Here is a 10,960-nt window from a genome sequence, read left to right as displayed (position 1 = left end):
AATCTATTTTGTGAATGTATTAGACTGCTTTAAGTTAGATAAAAAATATTTTTTTAATGTAAGAATTTCTTGTTGGTTCAACTGGAGATGCTCGTATCATATTCTGTATCATGTAACCGATCCAGGCAGACGAGGGATCGATCATTAACTCTAGATTAGATCGTGGAATCCTCTAGAAAGACTTTTCATCTATCCCGCACTTGTAATACTTTGCGATCTCCTATATTTATTAACACGAAGGCGTTCGTGTTAAAGATTAGGCAATACCTCTCACTCTCCAATAACTCTAACAACTCTAAGTTTTGTCGGATATCACTAAAGGGTCAAAGATGCTCTAAGTCGTCTAGTGGAAGGTCTATTCTCGTAACCAAACATTGATTGAAAGATAAAAATGGCGTACATGAAGAATTGACAGGATATTAAACATGTCTTAAATTTAAATAGGCACTATACTTCTTAAATGTAGGAGTAGTACGCTTCTAAAGAGAGCAGGAACAGAGAAGGATACCACCGCCAGAAAATCTATCCGCCTTGTGTTCAGGAGGAAATGCATACCGGAAGGACAGGAACAGAGAGCATACGGTGGTGGGGGAGAGCGCTTTGAGATTCGAGCTAGCCCTTGCAGGGTACACGTGTCGCTTGCAGATCCGATCCCTACCTCGCCCCACCACCAAAAAAAAGTGCAGCGCAGCAGCAAGTAACGCCCGCCGGCCCGCCGCCGCACACCAACACTTCCCCTCTCCCGTGCCCTCGTGCGACGGCGATCATTCCGGTACCTTCTCCCACCTCCCGACCCCCTTCCGTCGCTCCACCCAAACCGCTGCGGTTCCTCCTTCCTCCTTTCTCGGCCGCCCGCCCATCGGAATCCAGGGAAAACCGCCGCCATGGCGTCGGCGCCCGGCGGCGATCCAGTGCTCGCCGCCTGCAAGGTATGACACGGCGACCGTCTGTGCCCTTTCCTTCCTCTTACGTATATGCGTCTGCGCGCTCAATCTGTTGACAATGGGTTCTAAAGCCCTCCCCGATGATCCCCTTTGATAGCCTATAATTTCTGCGCTCATTTGATTAGATTTGTAATCCCGCTGTTTAATCCCCTGTTTATCCGGCTAGGGACAAAAAACACTCTCGATTGGTCATATCAATAGCCAAAATGCGCCCCCTTTTTGCCCCCTCGCAACAGATCAGCTGGTAGAACTTGTCCGTGTTTGCATTACCCTTTAAGCAGAATTAATGGGGACAGTGTAGTATGAATATCCGGTCTGATGTAGGCAAGATGCTTATCTTACAAAGCAGAGGGATGAGAATGACTGTATCATCTGGCTTATCGAATAAATGCTTTGTTTGCAGGACAAGCTGAAGCACTTCCGATTAAAAGAGCTAAAAGATGTCCTGTATAAGATTGGACTTTCAAAGCATGGAAAGAAGCAGGTTTGTTCACAGCCTCTCTTTTTGTTGTTGTTGTATATCTACGCTTTTTACACAAGGAAATTCTAGGTATTTATTTACTTTATACTCCCTCCGTTTCTAAATATAAGTCTTTTTAGAGATTTCAATACAAACTACATACGGATGTATATAGACATATTTTAGAGTGTAGATTCACTCATTTTGCTCCGTATGTATTCCCTTATTGGAATCTCTAAAGAGACTTATATTTAGAAACGGAGGGAGTATTATCCATTGGTCATATGCTTCTAGGCTCTCTTTATTGTTCGGAAGCACGGAATAGATTGGATTTTCATGCAATATTTTTTTCCGGAACTGATTACTTTCCATGCGTCTTGTAGTATTGTATGTTACTCCCTCCGTTCACAAATATACGATGTTCTAACTTTTTTCTGAATCGGATGTATATAGACACGTTTTAGTGTGTTTGCTCACTCACTTGAGTCCGTATGTAGTCCATACTGAAATATACAAAACAGCTTATATTTGTGAACAGAGGGAGTAGAATATTTATTTACTCCTGAACAACTTTGTTTCGGTGTTTTGCTTTACAGGAACTAGTGGATAAAATCATTGCAATATTATCCGATCAACAGGATCAAGGTAAATCACAATTTTTTCTCAGTGATATTGTTAGACTAGTGTTTCTACAAGGAGCTCCTAAGGTATCACTTCCATTTTGTTCCTGTAGCCTCCAAAATTGATGGCTTACCAAACAGACTGATGGTTGGAAAAGAAACGGTAGTGAAAATAGTCGAGGACACTTTTAGGTGAGGTCACATCTCTTCATATCATTATGTTGTGTTTCTATTATCTGGATTGAGCCTTACAAGTCTCTCTTGATTTTTGCTTACTATTTCTAGAAAAATGCGTGAGCCTGCAAATGCTGTTTCAGCCTCTGGAAACCAGAACGAGCTGGGGTACAGTGTAATGCCTATGAAAAACCCAGATGATTCTGCTCAGCTGGATATCAAGGTCCGTTGCCCCTGTGGTAATTCCATGGCCACTGGGTCCATGATTCAGGTACAGCTCCCATGACAAGTATGATTATATGACTGCTAGGTTCTGTTATTCATCACCTCCAACTAGTTCAATAAGATCTTTAAAATTTGTTCATTAATCCTGTTAATTTTAAGAATTGTTTGTTGAATTATCAAAGCAGTTGGCTTTGGCATTTTGCATATTCTGGAACTTCAAAGCAGTGACCTTTATGTATCGTGAAACTTCAAAGGAGCTAATTGCCATCGACCATTCTCTGTTTTGTAAAAGAAGCTTGCATCTACGTGTAACATCAGTTATGAATTGTAACCTTTAAGTGTTTCATTATTCCATCATTTAGAGACCTGTAGCGTTCTGTAATTTTGCTCTTGACAGGTTTTACTGCTTCTATTTTCCTTCATGTTTTGTTTGGTCCTTTTCAGTGTGACCATCCACGATGCAATGTATGGCAACATATTGATTGTGTCATCATACCTGAGAAGACTGCAGATACTGCTCCTCAAGAACTACCTTCCAGTTTCTATTGTGAGATGTGCCGAGTCAGCAGGGCAGACCCGTAAGTTGATCTCACCTTCAGTTTAATAGCAAACCCTTGCTGAACCATGCATGCTCACTATTTACTTGTTTGATTAGTTTTAATGTTTGGTGATGTGCCAGTGCTATTAATCATGTGATGTTTCAGTTTATTGTATTGGATAATGTTCATGCATTCTATTAGTTGAATTAGATTATCTGGGTCGTCCTGTAGCATTAATTGTAATCATGTATGAAACTCTCATTACTGTGCAACTTAGAACTGGTTTTCCTGCATCTCTTTTATGTTCTCTCTTTTCCCCCGCTCCGAATGACTGCCTTTTCTGCATTTCGTAGCTTAGAAGTCTTAATACTAAATGGCCGATTGTTCTGACATATTTTCCTTCTGCAATTTGCAGTTTCTGGGTCACTATTAACCACCCATTACTTCCAGTGTCAGTAGCTCCTTCGAACATAATGGCAGATGGGTAAGTCATGCATTATTTGTCTCCAAAGTACATTTTTTATTTTCACCTCCTCTACCTCCATTTACGCGTCAATGGCCAGGAGCCACCGTGCCCTGTTGATTGGCCTTGCGGGGGAGCAAATATTTTCCTTCATCATTCTGTTTTATGTGCCGTGGAATATCTTCCAGAATCTCTTCAACTGTACCATGTTGCAAAAATGTCTAAATAAGCAAAAAATTGTTGTTCTTGATAACTGTTGTAACTCCTCTGGCATGTCCTTTTTTGTAGAGCCATCTCAAATTAGTACGTTAAAGTTTGAGTGCAAACAAGTGATTATATCATGCCTCATCATTCATAATATGTTTATCAGGGTGCCAAAGCAATGTCTAGAAACCATTCAGTATATCCTGTTAGGAATTTTTGTTCATGTGTCAGACATTATCTGCTACTCCCTCCGTCCCATAATGTAAGACGTTTTTTGACACTAGGGTAGTGTCAAAAAACATCTTACATTATGGGACGGAGGGAGTAGTAATTACTTCGTGTTTTGTCTGCTGTGGTGATATTACTGCATGAGCTATCTTACCTCAATACTTAGAACCCAGGTACTCGATCTCATTAATTATGAATGAGAAGTGGACTCTGTGTCTTTTTTCTTGCTTTACAACCTGAGATGGTTCTGATCATGATTATTCTTTCGTTGTCTATAAGAAGTAAACTCCGCCTATGTCTTCTAGGCATAGCCGGTCCCAAGCCCGGGTAAAGGAGGAGGGTTGTGATAGGCGTGGCGAGCCAACGTAAAAACTAGCCAGTCCCATAGGTATGAAACCCATTTGAGCGAGAGTAGTATTAGGATGGGTGACCTCCTGGGAAGTCCTCGTGAAAGGGTTTCATATCTAAGGGTTGTGATCGGCTTGGCGAGCCAACGTAAAAACTAGCCAGTCTTTTGGGTATGAAACCCATTTGGGTGAGAGTAGTACTAGGATGGGTGACCTCCTGGGAAGTCCTCATGAAAGGGTTTCATATCTAGCCTACCCCAACTTGTTTGGGATAAAAGGCTTCGTAAGTAAGTAAGTCTATAAGAAGTAAACATTATACGGTGGTTGTACATCTGATGAACATGTTGCTACCATGAGATTTGAGTAACTAGATGACCACAAATTGTTTTATGTCACTGTACAAGTTAACTGAACCATGATACTTCTGCGATTTGCATAGTTTTTGTTTGTGATTCATGCTTATGTTCAGGTCATATACTGTACAGTATATCGAGAAAACCTTTCCGTTATCAAGAGCTAATAGGGAAATGCTACAGAAAGCTGAATATGACATTCAGGTTAATTTCGTTTCCTTCTTCATTTCCTTGAACTATTAGGTTTGTTCATGATTTTCTTTAAATAACCATTTGTATGATCATATATTATTTGATACTACCTCTGTCTCAAAATATAAGACGTTTTTGTAGGCTAGTTTAGACTAAAAAAATGTCTTAATATTTTGAGACGGAGTTAGTACATTGCTAAAAAGATCAAAGAGGTAATTGTGCTCCTGGTACAAGAACTTGGCTGGGGGGCTCACTTTCCTACAAAAAACTTACAAAACCTACAGCAAAGGTACAATAACTTGGCCTGGACGTGCACCTGAGGTACAAATCGCTCCTGTGCTGACACATGGACGCCAGCGGGGCAAAGTGCATGCGCTGGGCTGCTCAGATTCTTTGCAAAATGGCCCCTGCGAGTCTGTGAAATTTTGGTCGAGGTCCCCTGGGCACCGTAGACATCTAATTTAGGACGGAAAAACTGACCTAATCTCAGCCATCTCACGCGCTTAGCGTTTCTGGCGATCCATTTTCCTGATTTGGGCGTTTCTGACCATTAGATCTGCTGTCTAAGGTGTTGCTGCTCCAGGAGAAAAAACAAAGCACTCTGGTTAACTGGGCCACTTCTGCCAGCCCATTTATCTAACTGAGCATGGTCCAGGAGAAAAAACTATCCGCTCGATCGATGGAGGGAGCTCGGTCGCAGGGTCGTCGAGCAGCAGTGTACCGTTGTTGTCGGACTCCGAGGGGTGGAGGCGATCGAGATCAGCCATGTGAAGCGGCATCACGCGAGATGCGTGATTTGTTGATGGTTGTATCGACTGCCCATCGATCGAGCTAAGTGTTTTTTCTCTTGGAACGTGCTCGGTTGGCAGAAGTGGCCCAGTTAACCAGAGAGCTTCGTTTTTTCTCCTGGAGCAGCAACTCCTTAGATAGCAGATCTAATGGCCAGAAACACCCAATTCAGGAAAATGGACGGCCGGAAACGCTAAATGCGTGAGATGACAGACGACTGGGATTAGGTCAGTTTTACTGTCCTAGATTAGATGTCTATGGTGCCTAGGGGACTACGGTCAAAATTTCAGACTTGCAGGGGCCATTTTGCAAAGAATCCAAGCAGCTCAGCGCATGCACTTTGCCCCGCCGGCGTCCATGTGTCAGCACAGGAGCGATTTGTACCTCAAGTTATTGTACCTCGATGTAGGTTTTGTATGAAAGTAAACTCACCTGCCAAGTTCTTGTACCAGGAGCACAATTACCTCAAGATCAAATATAATAACAAGGATATGTTTGGGACTTATGAGTTAATACATGGTGACAGTGCTCAATTTCTAATATCTTGCGCCATCTTAGAGAATATTGGACTATGTGTATCCATTTTTGACCTTGGTTTGCTTTGCACCATTTATTTCTTGCAGGTTTGGTGTATCCTTCTCGATGACAAAGTTCCTTTCAGGATGCACTGGCCTTTACATTCTGACATGCAAGTTAATGGTATTTCCATTGGCTTACCATTTGTACTGAAATACTATCTGACAGGGTCTTATAGGAAATTATTTATTCAGTCAGTCAATTTGTTGATTTTGGGATCAGTCAAATTTCAGTTTCATCTTATTTTTGTATTCAATTTTGACCGCCCTCATGCACTGATACTATTCGCTCATTTTATGCTGCTTCCCCTTGCCTTATTACGAGTCTTATGTGCATGCAGGCCTGTATGCATCTATGGCTTAATGCACTTATGCATTCCAGTATGTTCTCAATTTAGGAATTTAATACTTTGAGTTCTGCATCATTCCAGCCTTGTAGATATAGGCGTGATCCGAGTCTTTTGCAGCTTGGTTACATGGAACATTTTGTGGCAGCTATAAATTGTTCTTCCTCACTGAATTGTGGGTTCATTCATCTAGATCTGAACTATTCGTTTTGGAAATTATTTGTTTTCTCAGGTATTCCTGTTCGGGTTGTCAGCAGGCAAGCTACACAGCCGTTAGGGGCCAATGGTAGAGATGATGGTCTTATGGTAAGTATCTTGTTGCAATGGAGAATGCTGTTCTTTAACTTTATACCTTAACAATGATTTGCCAAAATTTGATGATTAGTTACATGATACATTTTCTGCATGGATGTTTGTTGATCCTACTCAATTTTTTGTTCCCAGTTAACACAGTTTTTGAAAGAAGGTCCCAATAAGATTGTTCTATCTAGAAGTGACTCTCGTGCGTTCTGTTTGGGTGTCAGAATTGCCAAGAGGAGATCTCTGGAAGAGGTAATTGCTTATGGTATACTGTGTCACATGAAAGGCAATTTCACATTTCCATTGTTGACCATGATATTCTTCAGAAATACATATTTGGCGAAAGAGGGTATTTAGATCAGGAAACACTTTAGATATCTTTTTTTTTCATAGGCACGTTTGGCACTCCCTTTTCCATCAACGCTGTAAATGTTTTGGTTTTTCTTGTTTTTTAATCTTTAGTGCTTAATGATAAGGCCTCAAAGAGGGTAGCTGTTTTAGGTTGATGAAAGATGGCATAATACTAATAATGCACGTTATAGAAGGGTTCCAAATCCCAGATGGTTCCTGACCGGTATTTCTGGTTTACAAGTGAACTGTGCTGTTAAAAAGTAATCTCTATACAAGCTCCAGGAAAATGCCAGAATGGTTCTTTCAGCAGTTACCGTAAGCAAGCTGCTACCTAGGAACCATCAAGTGCCTGAGATTTGGAACCCTGCTTTCTTCTTTTAATTTGTCTTTTAAAATTTTGATAATGGGCAGGTCCTAAATTTGGTACCAAAGGAACAGGATGGTGAGAAGTTTGATGATGCCCTTTCTCGTGTGCGTCGCTGCGTCGGTGGGGGGACTGAGGCAGATAATGCAGACAGTGATAGTGATATTGAGGTTGTTGCTGATTCAGTCTCTGTAAATCTCCGATGCCCTGTAAGCACTCTGGCCATCAATGAGAATGTTTAGATCCATAATGATATTGCCAATCCTGCTCTTTCCCTGATATGTCTGTTGCACCTGACCTCATGTGCATTTTTTTTTTGAGGAATGACCTCATGTGCATTGGAATATTGAATATTTAGCATTTGTCATTGTACATTATTCTGTGTACCATGACACCCAAGGCTCGGTGCAATCTTCCTAGAATAACTTTATTTATGACATTTCTAACCTAGATGTTTTTTTTATACAATCCCATGTTAGCAGCATCGTATTGTTTGATTTATAGTATGTTTTGCAGACCTTGTCACAAAGTTAGCCATTTACGTTCTAATGTCATGTTGTGAAAAGCACATTCATGTAAAAGCTAATTTATTTTGACAGATGACTGGTTCAAGGATTAAGGTAGCTGGTAGGTTCAAACCCTGTGTCCACATGGGTTGTTTTGATTTAGAAGCTTTTGTGGAACTGAATCAACGTTCACGGAAGGTTTGATTACTTGTCTCGCATCATTGTTTCTTTTACCTTTCTTTTTTCTAATCAAACTAGGATTCCTTGTCTGCAGTGGCAATGCCCAATTTGCCTGAAGAACTATTCTCTGGAGAATCTAATTATTGATCCTTATTTCAATCGCATCACTTCGCTAGTGAGTCCATATTGTTAATGAAGTACATGTTTTCATCTCTGTTACTCCATTATGCATCTTATGCTGATTTTGTTGCATTTTGGTGATTTAGATCAAAAGCTGTGGAGATGATATATCAGAAATCGATGTCAAGCCGGATGGTTCCTGGAGAGCTAAGGGTGGAGCTGAACTGAAGGATCTTATGCAGTGGCATTTACCAGATGGCACTCTCTGTATGTCCACAGGTACAGGACCGAAACCCAACACGGGTGTTGTAAAGCAAGAGATTAAAGAAGAACCGTTGCCTGAAAATAAGGGTTCTCGTCTCAAACTGGGAATTAGGAGAAACAACAATGGCAAATGGGAAATTAGCAAGAAAGGGGATGTTAATTTGAAACCAACTTCTTATAATGATCAGAGTAGAGACTTTGATAATGGGAAATGCGTCACCCATACAAGCAACAGTAATCATGAGGATGCTAAAGGTGGAAGTTATAATTCAGAACCGGGACAATCTGATCACCCTACGAGCAGTGTATATGATCTGAATACTTCTCCTGGGGATGAACATGTTCCAATAGTTCTGAGCGACTCAGATGATGAAAATGCTACGGTGTTGTCTCCTAGTGCAGTGAATTGTGGCGCAGCAAATGACACCGGATATGAGTTTCCACCGCCCAATCCACTTGACACTTCAGGAGGCCCAGATGAAACTTCATTTTTCCTTAATGAAAACTTTGATGATCTGGGGTTGTCATTTTGGGAGTATCCTTCGACTACCCAAGATGATCCAGGAATACAAGGAACAGATAATCTGGGTGAAGTGCAAAACTACCCTGCCACCAATCTATCTCTGCACGAGCCAGTTTCTACGGTTAATTTGGGCGTATTAGCACCAGCAGCAAACCAACCAGAATATGGGAATGATGGAAGTTTAAATAATGCCAAAAACACTTCCCGGAAAAGGAAGAACCCTGCGAATGAAATAACATCTTTAGATGGTATGATAGAAGTCACCCTCTGCTACTTAATTCTGCAGTTTATTGTGATTTTGTTCCATCCATATGAAGTCTTTTACAAATGAATGTGGAAGCATTTTGCTTCTTTATACTTTGTGAAGACAGTGAGCAGTGGCCCACATAATCGTGCCTCTGCATTTTCACCGGAAGGTCTAACATTTGATTCCTTGTGTGCAGCTTCAGTTCTCATGAGTGGCAATGACGACGACGACTTTGCTGGGGATGGATCTGGTGGCACTTCCTCACTGTCTGGTCAGCCACGGTCAGTTCGACCAAAATCCGTACTAGCTATTGAGTCAGATTCTGATTAGCGTCCCTAGTTGGGTGCCCCCGTACTATTGGTTGGTCGGCCGGAGGTGTGAGATGCATGCTGTTCGCTTGGTGGAATGGTTCCTCTGGTTTTGTTTGTGATCCAGGACTGACTGTCCCTCCATGTCTGTCTTTCCAAGAAGGATGAAAATGAACGCAGTGGTATCTATCTATATAGGAAGCAGTTCTTTTTTCTTTTTCTATCATTCTCCTTTAATGATTCATGGTGATCACTTTGGAGGCAGTAGAAGAATTTAGGGAAGGGTGCAAAGCTCCTCCATCGTGCCTGCCTGTAGGCAAAAGTCTGTAGCATAGCTAGCTAGCTAGCAGGAACTGAGGGTCAGTTGCTGTACATGTAGTCTCCCGTCTTTAAAGAGTTTCCTTTTGTTCAGCCTGTGGTAAGAACTAATATGCCATGCTTCGATATTTTATTTTCTGTATGTATGTACTCCCTCCGTCTCTAAATATAAGCACTTTTAGAGATTTCAATACAGACTACACATATTTTAGAGCGTAGATTCACTCATTTTGCTCCGTATGTAGTCTATATATTGAAATCTCTAAAAGATCTTATATTTCGGACCTGTCACATCCTAGTTAGCCATGCATTAGAGTGTTGCATCATGTTTACTTTTTCATCAGAAACCTGAAATGGGGATGACAGAACCCCCAGTCCCCGCTGAAACCAATTAGGGTTTACTAAAAACATTTTCAATGAACCTGAAATGCCCTTCTAAAATGCCCATCATTTTTGTCTTGGTTCAGAACCTCTGCCAAAAGTGGTGCACATTTTCCTAGGCCATCCTAGGGTTTTTGAATTAAATCATAAATATTTGAATTTGGGCATTTAAAATTATATAAAATATTTAAATGCTCAAATATCTCCAAACTAAAATGTTTCATGTTGGAAATAATCCAACTATGGACCAGGAGTAGTTTGGTGATTTTTGAAGTTGCCTAGGTATTTTATTAAATTCAACAAAGTTGCAGAAGTATTAAAAAACAGAAAACAGAAGAAAATGGAAAAAAACTTACCTGTCGCCCAGCACCGGCCCACCTGCCGGCCCAGCCCAGCACCGCGCCAGCGAGCTGCTTCCGGCCAGGCAGGCAGGCAGGTGCTCGACGGCGAGCACTGCATGGGTGCCACGCACCTGCTCGCCGCCTCGCCGCCTCCCTCGCCCGGCTAACGCCGTGGATCGGCCTCCCTCTCTCCCCCGAACCCCCCAGACACCCCCTCTCCTCTCCAGTTCCTCTCCCTCGCACGCCCCAGCCATGGCCGACGCCATCGCCGCCACCCCCTCGCCGTAGCCACGCCCT

General features: G+C 41.8%; 1 protein-coding gene across 2 annotated transcripts; it reads left to right on the top strand.

Annotated features, from left to right (window-relative positions):
• The first annotated feature begins 709 nt into the window (after positions 1–709).
• LOC119295649 (E3 SUMO-protein ligase SIZ2-like) lies at positions 710–10,074 on the top strand. 2 transcript variants are annotated; one of them, XM_037574094.1, is made up of 16 exons: positions 710–929; positions 1,348–1,428; positions 2,001–2,049; positions 2,138–2,216; positions 2,310–2,469; positions 2,868–3,001; positions 3,378–3,446; positions 4,674–4,761; positions 6,162–6,237; positions 6,693–6,766; positions 6,905–7,012; positions 7,523–7,684; positions 8,075–8,179; positions 8,256–8,336; positions 8,428–8,560; positions 9,512–10,074. In XM_037574094.1, the coding sequence occupies exons 1-16, from the start codon at positions 885–887 to the stop codon at positions 9,643–9,645; spliced, it is 1,578 nt and encodes a 525-aa protein (XP_037429991.1). In that variant the 5' UTR covers positions 710–884; the 3' UTR covers positions 9,646–10,074. The 2 variants fall into 2 exon arrangements, with proteins under 2 accessions (XP_037429991.1, XP_037429990.1); XM_037574093.1 differs by having other exon boundaries at positions 8,428–9,316.
• The last annotated feature ends 886 nt before the right edge of the window (positions 10,075–10,960 follow it).

The sequence above is a fragment of the Triticum dicoccoides genome, chromosome 4B (assembly GCF_002162155.2).
Source record: "Triticum dicoccoides isolate Atlit2015 ecotype Zavitan chromosome 4B, WEW_v2.0, whole genome shotgun sequence".
Taxonomy (NCBI): domain Eukaryota; kingdom Viridiplantae; phylum Streptophyta; class Magnoliopsida; order Poales; family Poaceae; genus Triticum; species Triticum dicoccoides.
This window is presented reverse-complemented; position numbering and strand designations above follow the sequence as displayed.

Excerpts from the sequence above, each read along its gene's own strand:
- LOC119295649 (XM_037574093.1), top strand. The coding sequence starts at position 885 with ATGGCGTCGGCGCCCGGCGGCGATCCAGTGCTCGCCGCCTGCAAG. Across the intron at positions 1,429-2,000 it reads CAAAGCATGGAAAGAAGCAG|GAACTAGTGGATAAAATCAT; the intron begins GTTTGTTCACAG and ends TTTGCTTTACAG. Across the intron at positions 7,013-7,522 it reads AGAGGAGATCTCTGGAAGAG|GTCCTAAATTTGGTACCAAA; the intron begins GTAATTGCTTAT and ends GATAATGGGCAG.